The 15,100-nt window shown below is 43.4% G+C and overlaps 4 protein-coding genes across 4 annotated transcripts; all 4 read left to right on the top strand.

Moving 5' to 3' along the window:
• Nucleotides 1–9,236: 9,236 nt before the first annotated feature.
• TM35_000051080 (uncharacterized protein) lies at nucleotides 9,237–9,587 on the top strand (the record flags this gene model as incomplete). The annotated part of the gene is made up of 1 exon (XM_029022763.1): nucleotides 9,237–9,587. One exon carries the CDS (start codon nucleotides 9,237–9,239, stop codon nucleotides 9,585–9,587), a length of 351 nt encoding a protein of 116 aa, XP_028885578.1.
• A 912-nt stretch (nucleotides 9,588–10,499) lies between these two features.
• On the top strand, nucleotides 10,500–10,898 carry TM35_000051090 (uncharacterized protein; the record flags this gene model as incomplete). The annotated part of the gene is made up of 1 exon (XM_029022764.1): nucleotides 10,500–10,898. One exon carries the CDS (start codon nucleotides 10,500–10,502, stop codon nucleotides 10,896–10,898), a length of 399 nt encoding a protein of 132 aa, XP_028885579.1.
• Nucleotides 10,899–12,009: 1,111 nt separating this feature from the next.
• Nucleotides 12,010–12,327, top strand: TM35_000051100 (uncharacterized protein; the record flags this gene model as incomplete). The annotated part of the gene is made up of 1 exon (XM_029022765.1): nucleotides 12,010–12,327. One exon carries the CDS (start codon nucleotides 12,010–12,012, stop codon nucleotides 12,325–12,327), a length of 318 nt encoding a protein of 105 aa, XP_028885580.1.
• Nucleotides 12,328–12,915: 588 nt separating this feature from the next.
• TM35_000051110 (uncharacterized protein) lies at nucleotides 12,916–13,254 on the top strand (the record flags this gene model as incomplete). The annotated part of the gene is made up of 1 exon (XM_029022766.1): nucleotides 12,916–13,254. The coding sequence occupies one exon, from the start codon at nucleotides 12,916–12,918 to the stop codon at nucleotides 13,252–13,254; it is 339 nt and encodes a 112-aa protein (XP_028885581.1).
• Nucleotides 13,255–15,100: the final 1,846 nt, after the last annotated feature.

The raw sequence follows: 15,100 nt of genomic DNA on the forward strand, positions 1-15,100 counted from the left end.
TTTTCCTCATCCTCACTCTTCTTTTTCTCTCAAGTTCAAAGTCCCTGAGCATGATATTTCAGGCCTCAAGGTTCAGCGCCTCGGGACGTAAAGTGCCCCTCGAGCCCCGCCGAAGCGAAACATGCCGCTTACACAAACCCCACAGAGGCCGCAGTGGAGTGGTCCAGCAACACAAAGTGTCCTTCCCACTCACATTGCACATACACAATGACAGTCTCACATGCTCATGTCAGAGAGGCACTGCCGCATTCACTAAAATGTACACGGAGTCACACACCTACAGAGAGGAAAAGAAAAACACAAGAAAAGAACAACAACAACAGGATACCAACAGCACACAAAGCACTCACAATACAATAATCACAGTTGCCACTCCCATCAGAGAGAAACATTCACACACACCAGCACATCAACTCAACCCCAAAAAGAAAAAAAGCAGACCCATTACGTGAAGCCGAAGCGGAACAGTCTCACTCCACATCCCCGCAGGCTGCAGTTACTCAAGCAAGCCACACAACAAACAACCACACCACAAGGGCAGAAATATGTTTGTGGCAATGCCGTGAGTGACAACACCGAGAGAGAAGCCGAGAACAAAGAAATGCGTTTTCATAACGTGGGCGGTGCGAGTAGCAACCCAAACACACAAAGGAACACACAACATGGAGACACACTCAAACACCTACAACCCACCGATCTCTATACCAAAATAAAAATGCAAAAAAAAAGAGTGACTGCGTGAGGCAGACACAATAATAGAGCAAAAGAAAAAAAAAAAAAAAGAAATTCATTACTTACTGTGACTGCGATGCCTGGAGACAGTCCAATCCACTCCAAGGTCAACAACGGAAAATCATTCCGTACTGAACGTGCCGTGCCCATATCTTTTATTCTTGATGTCCCTGCAGCAGTTCAGCAGTTTGCAAATAATGAAAAAAAAAGAATCTTTCCATAGAAATGAACACACAAGATACACAAGGTGTATCGGAAACGAAAAGAGAGCAACACACAGATGCACATAACGTGCAATGAAATTATAATAAAAGACACACGCACACACAAGGAAAAAGAATAAAATGAAAACAAACAAAACAAAAAGAAAGCTGTGATCACCATGTAAATATGTTAATAAGGCAAGCAACACAATTCACTGCAGTATGTGTGTGTGTGTGTCTTTCGTACAGGGTGAGCAGTGGAAATGATGCACACATGATGACAGTCCACACACACACACAAAGAGAAGGAGGGTTGGTAGTGTGCGTGTTTGTGTGTCTTGAACATCCTTCCATTCTTCACATTTCAGCAGTCACAGCAATTCAAACACACTGGGACTGTATCCCATTCCCATGGGTAAAAGCAATGGTTATTAATATCACGGAACCCACACACATCACCAGGAGGACACAGTGAATGGCGGCACAGCAGAACCCAGATAATAATGCGAACAAACAAAGAGGACACCTGCCTCACAAAATGATGGTTTGTCATGTGATGAGTGTCATAGGGAGTCCAACAGATGTGTTCAGTTAAAAATGCAAACAAGAGATTTACCAAAGTGAAAAAAAAACGGCTGATATTCAACCAAAAAGAACAGTGCTCTTAAAAAGTATCCATGTCCACTCAAACAAAGGTTAACTGTGCATCTGTGTCATGGGAACACCGATCAGCACACGAGAGTGCAGCCCAACACACACAACAGAATCAACGTTAAGGGACTGTGCACCAATGCTGGACTGTGGGTGCCGTCCTCCTTTTGTTTTGTCTGCGCCCCACTGGAATTTCTCTCCAACTCTGCCATGACTGTTTTTGCCTTCTCCTCCTCCTCCTTTTGTTTGATCTGCGCTTCTTTGGCCTTTCTCTCCAACTCCTCTTTGGCTTTTCTTGCCATTTCCTCAGCGACTCTCTCCCGCTCTTCTTTTTCTCTCCTCCCCTCTTCAGCTTTTCTTTCCATTTCCCTAGCCAGCCTTTCCTGTCTTTCTATTTCTCTCTTCGCTTTTTCTTCAGCCAGTCTCTTCATTTCTGTTGTACGTCGAATCTCATCTTCCACCGCTTTCGTCACCCTCTCTTTGACATCCGCAATTGCATTTTCCTTAACTGTCTCCGTAATATCCGTTCCCCTGAAATCCACGACTTGTTGTAACTCATCCTTGCTTGAGTCCACAACTTTCTTTATTTCTTCTTTGATCTGCTTGTGTTCCTGAACCATTTCCTCCTCCTTGAGTCTCAGTGTAATATTTTCGAGTTCCCCCGTTGCTGTTACCATTGCTTTCTCCGAATGCCGTGCCTGGTCCGTTGCAACCCCCTCCGTGCGCACACTCAATAGATCCAAAACACTGAAATTTCCTTTGAGGAAAGATAACTCATCGTATATCTTTTTACTCTTTTCATCAAGCTGTATTCTGTCGGCAGATCCGTGTACCACATCCCTTGGTACATATGCAAAAGCCTCCCTCGCGTCACCGAGTTTCCCCACGACTTCATCCAAGTTACCACGCGAAACAGAACATGCACTCTGTGCCCTTTTTGTTTCTTCGACCGATATTATTGTATCTTTAACCGCATCCACGGTCTTTTGTATTGCTGCTTCTGCTTTATGCAACGATTCTTCTATCTCTTCCTTGCTGGCACCTGATTTGATAACGATGCTCTCACCGGACCCCGCAGGCATGGTTTTCTCCTTTATTTCTTTAATATGTTTTTCCACTTCCGCGGCAGACTCCTTTGCACGCAACGAATTATTACCGGATAAATACACCTTTTCCTCCCATACCGAATAACATCCCCTTCCATCCGCAAGCAACGTGTCCGCACGACCCAACCACTCCTTCATCTTTTTTTCCATCAGTGCAATATCCTTTTTTTCCTGGACCAAGGCATCGTCTTCATTCCCAATGGAGTGCACCCCACACACACAGCACTGCAGAAGTACCAACAGGTACAGCACACCACGCAGTTGGACGAACATCGTTGTAACAATTGTCACTCTGGGTTGCTTGGATCTGTGGTAGCAAGGAAGAAGAGGAAAAGAAGAAAAGTAGACGCACATTTAACATATCGAGAAACAACAGCAACACAGAAAGAAAGAGAGAGTACACATCACAACAGCAATCAAACACAACCAATGAGGGGAACAACATCAAACCACTCACACAACAAAACACACCCAGAGTTACACAGATATTGAAACAACACCTTGAATTTAGAAGAAGTGGAAAACCAATGGTATCAAAACAATATTGAATAAACGTCTCTACACACACTCCAATATCTTACTCGGCATTCATACACAAACAAAGTGTCTGTATTCTCATTATAATAAAATCATTACCAGGCAGTTTGAACACCAAAACCCACCAAAAACACAGTGTGTACGCCCGGCAACATACAAAAACAATACCACAAATCATCAGCAAAACAAAGAGACTGTACAATAATCAACACACCTCCAAACAGAAAAAGAAAAGACACCAATGCGTCACCATAATATTTATACCAACACACCACAATTGGAATCTAAAACCCACTCACTCACAACCATAACAAAAATGACTGCACACACCACTGTAATACCATGTCACTCTTTACAAACAGAATCAACACACAATTACTCTCTCACACACACACATTACCCCTTTATTTATCCTTATTACTATTATTTTATTTTTTCACTCAGAATGCCAGTTCGCCTCTTCTTCTCCCACACCAATTATCAGCAAAAAAAAAATACATCCACTCAAATACACACATCTTTTACACCATGGTGTGTATTAGGAGGGTACGATCAAACATATCCCCCACCCCAAAAGGACTCCACACCACACCACCACGTTTTATTTTTGTTCTTCGTGGCTTTATGGATGTTACTCCAATAGAACGGGCCATCAAGAGTAATACATAAATATACATAAATACAATTTGTTTTTATATTATTTTTTTACTACCGTTGGACATGGGGAGTGCGCATTGGTAATGAAATTACAATGGATCTCGTAGGTGGCAGAACATGGATTCTTCTCGCATCTCTGAGTCGTCCCAACAGCTAAATCTAATTTCCGCCACTGGAGGGCATAGTTGTTACTATCTCTGGGGTCGCTGCCACTCCTTTTTTTAGCAGCATTCACACTAAAGTGCAATATGTAAAAGAAACTGCTGCTGACGGTACGCTGATACGCACTCCAGGATCTTCTTGGATAAAGTTTTGTCCCAGTACGACTCTGCTGATCCCGGTGCTGTATGACGTTTGTAGCTTATGCACCCGTAAACTCTCAAGAAGAAAATTTGCTGGCCCATGGCATTCCTCAAAATAATAGAGGATAATGGGCACCGGTGTTGTGTTCGATGTTCAAAAACCGTCGTTAGAAAAGCGTGCAATCGCCGGGAGTCGAACCCGGGTCTTCCGCTTGGAAGGCGGAAATCTTAGCCGTTGGACCACGATTGCTGTTGATGGAATTTAATTTGGTCTTATACACGTTTAAGTGGTTTATAGAAGAATTACTTGAATATCAAATTCGTTTTTTTTTTTTTTTTTTAATGGTTTTTCGGCGTTTCTTGATATTGGGTTTTGGGGAATGGTTTCATTACCTTGCCGTAAAGTTTTATGGATGAGCAATCCGGGTTATATATTATTTTAGCAAATTCGTCTGCACAGCATCTTTTCCCAGATTCCATATTGGTATCATGTATTGGGTGTTATGATGCAGAAATGTGGCATCTGATGGTGGCGGATGCGTCTTGAAACAATTGAACCTTTCGTACTTCTAGAAGTTAGGTAAATCAAAAATAATTTTACAACCTTTTATTTCCCATCACCCAGGGTTAATCGAGAGGTGAGGGATGCATTTTGCTCCCAAGGTACGGGTTAAGAAAGAAGATTCTTCACGTTTACCCAGCGGCGCCGATAACCTCTCAGCCATTCCGATGTCAGATGCGATGTTTCTCTCTATATTTCTTTCTGGCTTCTAATACCCCAAAGTCTCTGCAAAGTTGTTTATTTTTTTTCTTGGAAATTAGGCCGGTTAGCCTTCTACTATGGAAATGGGGTCCGGGAGAACTATGATATTTAAGTAGCTACCAAATCAAAATCTCCAAAAGCCACATCGAAAAAAAATAATGCGTTCTTTGACCAATTGGGGGGGGGTGGCGTGCCAACCAATTGATCGCAAGAAATTCTTTAGGGAGTGCTACATCTGGTGTTGAGGTGTCTTATCTGCCTGCGAATTGTATCCGTTCTCTAATGTTTGCATCTTGGTAGTCATTATCGACACGCCGTGGCGCAACTATGTCAGTGGTTCTGGGTTGACGCCTGCGCCTTTTAACCGAGGTCCACCTTTGCAGAGCAGCCCTTTTAAATGGATGTAAGCGTAGCATTTGGGTTTTAGGGGAGGGAAGGTGGACTGATGAATTTGCAACTTTTAGTGCAGACTCCTAGTGGGTTTTTTTCGTTCGCAAGCCCAACTCCATTCATAGGCATCTGTTCTGTCTTTATTCCAAACCTTTATTGTATGGGAATGGAAAACGCTGCCCATGTGGTTTAGGTTAGAAATCCCTTTCTGTTAGAACTTAGAAAGAGGAAAAGCAGAATCCTGAGTGGGAGAGATATATTTTTCACCCTTCAACTAAAAAACAATCTCTTCTTTATCAAATTTCTCAGAAGGTACAAGGAGATTTACCTGTATTATTCTCTCTTTCTTTCATTTTGGAAACTGCAAAAAAGAATGATTATTCCCGTCTATATCATGGCTAAATATAAACTTGATGCGGATAATAGAGCTGAAAGTAAGGTAACGGCCATCTCCATAACACACATCACACCACCTGATACCGACGGATGTATTGGGCCATTGGCGAATGACACGCCAAAGGAAAGACTGTTCCTAACAATTGGCTTAAACCAATGGTACGAAAGAAAAAAAAACAATGAGTTAGCACTTCTGTGCAGTCATTACAGTCAAGGCATTGAAAATGAAAACCTTAACTCCCCCAAATATTTTTTTTGCTGTTTCTCTGTAAAAAAGAAAAAAATAGTTTTTTTCTGTCTTTGAGTGGGTTCTGGGACTCATTCTGGGGAATAGGGACGGGGGTTGGGGTTAATCTGATTGAAGCGGATAGGTAAAGAGTAGTGCGATGGGAAAAAAAAAGGGAATGTAATCGCGGTGCATGTTTGAAAAGAAAAAGGTAGTACACCGACCCAGCAAGAAGCACCCACCCAGGCAGCAAGTCGCACCAGAAACCAGCCCTCGAAGAAAATTGCAGGATAAGGACGTCTCTTAAAACTGTCGCCAAGAAAGAGAATTTATACCCCATCCCGGACCACCAAGCAGTCTGGAAAAACCAAAGGATAACATTAAAAAAAAAATTTTTTTTTCCTTCCATTTTCTAGAGGCTTTTTTGCAAAAAGCGGTGAAAGCAACTAGCCGGTCCCTTATCCGGCTACTGGTTTTACGCTGCCGGCGTCCTCATAAACGTTTTCTTTTGGAATTTTCAATCCGTTTAACCATTGTGGTGGGTTTCATCCTTCTCGCTCTGACTGGGTTTTGGCTCTCGGGTTTCCTCAGGTTACCGCCGGCAACCAAGAATCTTTCCAAGGGAAACAGCCCCTAGAAAACCAAGTCAAATTTCTTGACCCATGAACTATATACGAATGCCACACTTTACTGCCACCTGAATTTTAGTAGGGTAGGCCGGTGTTCCGGGATACAGCGTGAAAAATAAAATAGAGGGACCGCATCGATCCCATTCCCAACCTTTAGAAAGAATAAAAAGGTTTTTGTGCCATGACTTTGGCAATCTTTTTACACACTTTTTTAACCTCTTAAAGTTGATCGTTTGCCACAACTCGGGCATGTGGCTCGATTTAAGGCAGCGGTGGGATCATCCCTGGCGCCCTACAACGGCAAATGTGCCAGGTATTTTTTTCTCCCTTAAAACAGAAAAAAAGCAAATTCACTTAGGAGCATGCAAACTAAGCGAAGGTTTGGAAATGCTGGGGTAGGGAGAAAAAAATGGCATTGAACTTTTGTACTGGTGGGCTTTGGGTGAAATAATGGCATTATCTTTTTTCTTTTTTCAAAAATTTTACATCCCAAGCCAGGAAGCTAGTAAAAACATATCGTCACTCTTTGATTGACGTCCGCCCCTATTTTCAAAGGCTGCGGCGGCGTTGGCGATGCTAATAAACCAAAAAACACAGAAGAAATGAAGGAAAAAAAAGCAATTCCGCATTCCACCCCTCTCGAATGCCGGCAAAACCTCCTGTCTTTTTTTTTTGTTTTTGTGGGGGCTTTGCCCGAAATAGATGGTGATCGGTGTGAAACCGCGTCTGGCCCGTCTGCCCTTGGCGAAATCTTTTCTTACCCTAGCGCTTGAATGGCGGGGTGCCGGGCCAACCACGATGCCTTTGTATTTTTTCCAACCTTTCCAGCCGCCCCCACTTTACACCAAGGAGGAAACGTGTAAAGAGGCATCAGCCGACCCACGCGAGCGCCTGGTTTTCTTCAAATCAAGTGGTGTTTTCTTTTTTCTTAGCTTCATTCAATGATCGTGCATTTCATTTACCCACCGTTTTTTTTTTTTCTTGAATTAGCGATGTGACGCGGGGTTTCGCCACCACAAAGTAGCACGAGCCAAAGGTCCAATCGAAACACGGCAAGTGCAGATTGTTCTGGGGTTAACGGCGGTTGGTCAATCCCATTTTGTGGGCATCCATATCTCTTTTGGCATCTTTCAATGCTGCGTTTTACGCCGCTGCGGGCGGCCTGCTCTCTAACGGGGGTAATTTTCTTTGTTTTTATCATCGAGTGCTTAAAACAGATCTGCCGATACACGGCCGCCATTTTATTTTATTTTTATTATTTTTTTTTAGCGAGGAAAACCAAAATGGAGTTCCCCATTGGCTTTTTTTTCTTTTCTTCGTGGCTTTATGGATGTTACTCCAATGGCGCAATCCATCAACAGCAATACATATATATATATATAAAGATATATGTATATAATTTTTATTTATTAATTTATTTTTCTTTTTTTATTGTATTTTATTACCATTGCGCAGTGGAAGTACGCATTGGTAATGAAATTACAATGGATCTCTTAGGTGGCAGAACATGGATTTTTTTCGCCTCTCTGAGTTTCCTCAGCGGCTGATCTAATTTCCCCCACTAGAGGACATAATTGTTACTATCTCTAGGGTCCGTGCCACTCCCTTTTTTAGCAGCATTCACACTAAAGTGAATCATGTAAAAGAAAACTGCTGCTGATGGTACGCTGATACGCGTCACAGGATCCTCTTGGATAAAGTTTTGTCCCAGTACGACTCTGCTTGCCCCGTTGCTGTATGACGTTTTTAGCTTATGAACCCGTAAACTCTCAAGAAAGAGAATTTGCTGGCCCATGGCATCCCTCAAAATAATAGGGGATAATGGACATCGGCTCCAACTCTCGATGGCCAAACGCCACCAAGGGGATAGCATTCCCAAAGATCGCATGTATTGAAAAGAAAAAATAAAAAGAATTTGGTTTTTAAGGAGACCACCTCCTTCAAAATATATTGTGAATGTTTTTAGTTTCCTTGAATAAATTCAACTACTTAACCTTGGCACCACGATAAGGTAGAACATCCTTACCAAGGTCATTGGCTGTTCAAAGACCGGTCGCTGAGACACGGAGCACAAATTAGTTTATTTTTATATTGACTTCAATTTCAGATCTTGTGAAGCCAATTGGCCGACTACAAGCCCATAAAGAAAAAAAAAGAGAAACCAAGAAGGTTCTTGGAAGGGACGAGCGTTTAAAGCACATCACCCATATGCCAAAACCGTTTTGACAAGAGGAGGGGGCGAACTAAAATCAGAGAATACCGCCAAGGTACTTACAAACGAAATTTCTGGGCAAGCAGTTGTTGCAGGTGTAATTTTAATTTCTCTTTAGAGGGCTCCCCACGTGATGGTGTTTACCGTTTGATTCCTGTGGACTTTCGGCGGGCCATCCGAACCCCAACGACGACAAAACTTTTCAGGTTTTCTTCCCTCAGAAGTTTGAAAACACCCTTTGCCTAATATTGTTCTCCATTCTGGGAAGGAAATTTGAGTGTGTTTGTCTTTTCAGTTGTGGGTGGGTAAAGAGAATGTTTTGCATGAATGCGTTTGGGAATCGCCACGGCTTTCCCTATTCTTTTGTGGGTTGAAAGAAAAAAGAACCCAAAGCCTGCATTTATCACGTTTTTACGCTTGAGGGGTCTATAAATGGCGATGGACTTTTTGATATTCGTTGGACTCTCTTGCCGCGGCTGGAAGGATATTGAGAAATGCCTAAAACCCTTTCCTTGTCGGGGCGGTGGGGAACCCGCAATGGAAGCGACACGGGGCATTGAACTCGCCCAATCTGGTTTTATAAGTCTTTTCCACAGTCTCCAGAATGGCAGAAACGAATTCTTAAGCGCAAGGTTCGGCGGGCGAATGGTCATGGTTAAAAAGGAATTTTTATGTGGGTCTCTGCTCTGTCACTTTGGTTGGGGTTGCTGTCGTGAGGGTCGCTGGAAATTATGTTATTCTGGATCCAATGGCATATCACAGGATTCAAAACTATACTTGTAAGATCCAACGGTGCAATTTATACTAGCTTTTTTCTTTAATTTCAACAGTGCCATCGATAATGACTATAAAGCGAGCCTTTAATTCATTAAAAACCTCGCCGTTGATACTGGTCTTGTCAAAGGGGCGGTGTGCTAATTAGGAATTTTTCTTGTGGTATTTTTTCTTACACGCCAGACTACTGATTATGGAATTTCTACTTTGATAGATGCGTTTTCATACATATATGATGAAAGGGTGAGACACTAAGGGTTTTGCGAGATCAAAGAGCATATCAGCGGTAGCGTATGGGAGTTTTGGTTTACACATGCTCTTTTTTGCGCGTAGGTGAGCTTTTGTGTATTTTTTTTTCTTTAGACATCTCGTTAGGGAATGATGTTTGTGGGTAGATTCCTTCTTACGAAATGGCAGATTTCATCTCGATCAAAGAGAAAATATTCAGAAGCATGCGCGCTGTGTTCACAAAAATCTTCTTCGCTTTAGTCATGTTGCATGTTATCTAAACGGAGCCCCGCGAGCCAACCTTTATTAGAAAACTTTGCGGCCCCATTTCTGATTAAAGCTAATTAGTTTAAGTAGGTGTTTTTTTGGACTCAATATGTTTTAGATTCGGTTGTCGGCCAGGGTGGGTAGGAAGCGATTTGGCTCGGGGCATAAGGGACGCATTGCTTTATTGGCGGTCGTGCGCCAAGGGGTTGCCCCACACCCCCTCCATTTTTTTTTTTGTCAAGCCTTAACTCCGTCTATTCTTTGCGGTGAGTGTGTGCAAGTTAAGGAATGAGAGAACGATGCGGCTTTCCTTTTTGATTCTTTTTGGTGGTTGTTGTTGGGTTTGGTGCGCTTTGGCGGTTTGTGGAGGGTTTCCGTGGCGGGGAAAAAAAAAAAACAACCACCGCGGCCCGCGCGGAACGCCCCATGGGAGTTTCCATCCTTTATTTCTTTTGTTCCCGGCCTGTTCCCCTTTTGCACCCGTTCCCTCTGGAATTTACTCCTGCCATCTTTTCTTCCTACCCCTTTCTTTCTGGCTGCCGGCAGGGTGTGGGTTCGGGGAAAAGTGAAGCGAACAGCTTTTTCCCAAGCAATTGCCAGAGGCAAGAAACGGGCCCCTGGAAACTTTTCAAAAGCACGGGCGCTTTACAAGAGGGAAAATTCAAGATAAAACGCCAACAAGGTACTAAAAGCTTTTTGAAGATTCACCCCCAAAAAAGAAGCCGCCTGTGGCGTGTTAGCGTCGGCCGGGCGATCGTTGGAGAAGGGCGGGCAATTTCTCCCAGAAATGTATTTCAGGAGTGTTTTTCCCATAAAGCGGGGTGAGGAATTGGGATAATGCGCGGGTGCCTTTTGATCTGCTGATTCTTTGAATGTGCTGGACCAAAGGCCCCCACATTAAAACCCAATAAAGCTCGCAACGATCCTTTCTGGGTGGTGTGCTTTAATTGGAATGGAATTCCCCGCAGCTTCATCAAGCGTTTTATCCAACAAAATGGGTTCCTCGTTACCCTTCTCTTGTGGGACATGTTGCCGTAGATAAAGAAAAATAGTAACTAAAAAATGGGACCATTTGGTATTAATTAACGAAAATTGCGCTACAATAGCAAGAATATTGAAAATAATTCCGTAAAAATTACAGTTTTTCTTGAAGTCGTCAACAGTGTGAAAGGGAAAGAGAATGGCGCCAGGTAATACGGAAAGTCTCAAAGCCAAACATTTTGCAGCAGACAATTCCTCACCCAGCGTCGTTGTAGGACCCTTTGCGTTTCTTTGATGCAGTGTGGTGCCAACTCTTTTTTTTTTTTGAAAGCTGAAGAACTGCACGTTTTCTGCACCTGCACTTGTTCTTTGGTGACGCTTCTTTTATATTTCGCCATGGAAAGTTTGATGTATGGATTACACATGCTAAATAAGGAAAAGAGAAACACGATTGGCGCAAGGAATGCCAAAAACGAAAAGAGAGAATAAACCGGTTAAAGTTCGCTGGATGGAGAAAGCGTTGGAGTCATGATAACCACGGCTCCGCAACCATAAAATCCCCAGTTGTGGGTCGATTTCTTTGATGATATAATTACGTTTGGTCATACCAAAAGGGTTGTTGCGGCAAAGAAAAAGCACGAGACAGAAGGATCACCGCGGCGCCCCCGCCACCCGCACGCGCCCCCGGCACGGGGAAACCCGAAAAAACCACTGGAAACCCCCGAGGGCACACCAAAGCCTTAAAGATCTTCAGAAATTTGGCGATTCCCACGGGTTTGCCTCTGGGGCTTCGGGCGTTGTTGTTGGGTTGCGTTGTTTTCGTTTGGGGTGTGGCCTGCGGCAAATTGTTCCCCAACGGCTCTACGCAGAGGAAATTTTTTTTTGCGTACAAACGTGGCTGGTGACGATGGTAGCCCCACCAAAGAATAGGAAAACGGAACGGGGTTTCCATTTTATGTGGGCCTTGTTGTTTTTTTGTTCGGCTCTTCTTCGGCCCCGCCCCGCCAAAACGCCCCAAGGCACGAGGTTCCTAAGAGGCCAACGGTTAAAAGCGGTACACTTTTCAATGCTGCCACAGGGTGGGCGGCTCTACCGGCATCTTGGGGGTTCTCGCCGCACCAGCGGTGCTGGAACAAGTGTTGTATTAAAAGATGGTGGGGCCATCTTGGGTTTCTTCTTTAGCCTACTTCGTTTCACGGGCTATTGTTTTTGGTTTCCGCGCATTTTCGCCAGAGGCCAAACCGAACTTCTTCTGGAAAACTTCTTTATGTAAGAAAACTAAAACTTTGCTGAGGATAGGGCCTTAAAGAGTCAATATTTTTTTTACAGAGGCATTCTTTTCAAATGCTTCCCGAGTGGCGATGGAAAGTGGTAGCGCCCCGAAATTTCTAGGGGGAATCCCGGAGCCAGCAACCCATTCATAAGAAAAACGTTTTAGCCTTTCCAAAGAAGGAAGCTGGGGCATCCGTATCAAAAAAACTCTGGGAAACGGAGAAAAAAAAGGTTTATTCAATCCTCCTTGGGTCTGCGCTGGCTTGCTGTTTCTGGCGAGGCTCTCTCCGGTTTGAGGAGGCTTGCTCGTATTTAAGAAACGTCCAACGTTTCGCCGAGAGATGCGTGACGGCGCCCAACCGTCTTTTTTTTTTTTAATCTGGGGAGAGGAACATGTTACGCTGCAATGCGCCCCACCGCCAAAAGGCCAGAGAAGAAAAAAAAATGTTTAAAAATTAACTCTGGCGGTCCCAATAAATAAGAATGGGAATAAGCGTTGGGGAAGTTGTTCTGAAGGGGCGCGTTCGCTGATAGTTTTCTGCGGTCGCGCTGTCGGAAACACCCTATAAAGGAGAGAAAGAAGGAAAAAATGGGATATAATAGGAGAAAATGGAAAAAAATTAATGACATAAATAAGCTTTGCAAATACCATTTAAAACATGGGAAGGGAGGATGTGGTTCTGTTCATTATAACCGGCATCCAAATGCCAATGTCGCTGATGGGCCCCTTCCCACACACACTCGCAAGCCAAACTCTATCCCCAATTCAGAAAAAGTGAAAACTTTTACTCATGTGATAACCCATTCACAGAGTTGTCATGTAACCACTCCGGACGCGTTAGCAATACTAAGGGGAATACCCGCGGCAACCCGCTATGGCCAGAAAGAAGGAATTAAAAGTTATTTTTTAAGCGGTGCCTTGCGATAGGACGTTCTTTATTTCGATGGGCAATACGTTGGGGAACGCAGCCGTTGAATGCCAATAAGATAATGTGAACATCCCGATTTTCCACTTGCACGATTGTAGGCGCTCTGGAATTTTCAACAACTTCCGGTTTTCTTTTACTCCCCCACGAATCTGGAAAAAGCAAAGCGTACCATCTGTGAAGAGGCACGCCTGCAATAAACCTCTCCGCCAAGCCCCCGAGGGTTTCGGCGGAGCCTAACTCGTTTTTAAGCATTCTAGAGAATAAAGCAATTTTGGCACCGGCTCTCAAAGGGAAAAGATTCGCTTGTAAATGGGTGGGTTTTTTTTCCCCTGTTCAAAGTGGGGAAGGCCCGCTGCACCCTCTTATAGAAAAAAGAAATGTGTCGTCAGTTGCACTTCTAAAACAAAAGCGACAGAGAAAAAAAAAAACAGATGTTTTCACTTTTATTTTAATCACTCTCTAAAACAAACGATAAAGGTACAGAACAAAAGAGAATAACATACTTTTTACTTAACCCCACGAAATTTAAGAGATGAAGAACAGAAACCGCTTAGTAAGAAGGAAAAAAAAAATTATACTTGGCAAACCTTTGAAATCCAGTAGCCCATTATCGTTTTGCAACTCTTCTTGCATTGGAGTATCATTTTCTCTTATCTCAACATTTCTTTGTGTTTTCTTGGGAATTGCACGTTTCAAATCCAGACTTCTAGAGAGAAATAGGGCTGCGAGACTCTCCACTGTAACACCGCTGCCTCCGAAACGTGGCAGTAGCTGATGTCACAAAATGTATAGTTTCAGTGTAAACCTTACAAACTTTTGCTAAATCCGTAACACCGAACACGGTGCTATCTGCATTGCTGGGTCGGGAAGGAAAAAAGTTGCCGCACTCATATAGGCAAACTCCGCTAGGCCAAATAAATAGAACAATCCCAAAAATGAGTCAACACTTTCTAGGATTATCAAATAGATAAAGAAAATGATAAAATGATACCTTCAAAGGTGGATCGGCTTCATTTGGAATCATCCTCATTTTTACTTTTGGGACCGAGCAACCCGTTATAAACGTTTAAAGGAAAAGTTTTTACTCTATGATCGAGCATGGGACGACTGCAAAGAAGGCTTCAAGAAAAGCAGCCGACACAATCAAAACCTCTACTCCAAGGAGATCTTTCTCGGCCTCTGGAATGGTGTAAAATTCTCACACGCTAACTTTCCAATGGTTTCAACCCAAATAATGGTCTAAATTTTGCTGAACTGGCGGGCAGCATCGGGAAAACAAGACGATTTTAAAGCCATTGGATGCTCCAGAAGGGAACTTGGTCTTGCCCAAGAGCCGGTGTAGTAATCATTCATGGGTTCCAGAACTTGTGGTGGAAGTTAACGCCTGGAACAAACGAATTTCCTCAAGGAGGTTTTCAAGACGCATACTTATGGCAAAAATGGCATGGCCAACGTGGGCAAAAGCAAAACGGACTCCTCTGCCTGCCGGGTTGCGTGCCAAATTTGCACCTCTCTTGATAGAGTCCTCTGGCCCCTTGTAATCTGGCAAAAATGCGTTTTTTCTCATTGTTCTCGAGGGTCTACAGGAGCCTCGTCTACCGCAGCAAAGGCGCCAAATGCTTGACATGGTAAGAATCTTTGTCAGAAATTTGCAGAAAAGAAAGTACGCGAAATTAACCACGTGTTAAGTACGGAAAATTTGGACCAGCGACCCAAACTGATCCAAAAGGTAGAAAAAATATTTCTTTTTCTTCCAATTCTTTGGAAAACAGATTTATCCTATCCATTGCTTCCCTGGAAGGGAATTGTGGCTGTTTCACGCCCTTACCGCGTTGCAAGTTTCTT

The sequence above is a fragment of the Trypanosoma theileri genome, assembly GCF_002087225.1.
Source record: "Trypanosoma theileri isolate Edinburgh chromosome Unknown TM35_Tth_5_V1, whole genome shotgun sequence".
Classification (NCBI taxonomy): Eukaryota; Euglenozoa; class Kinetoplastea; order Trypanosomatida; family Trypanosomatidae; genus Trypanosoma; species Trypanosoma theileri.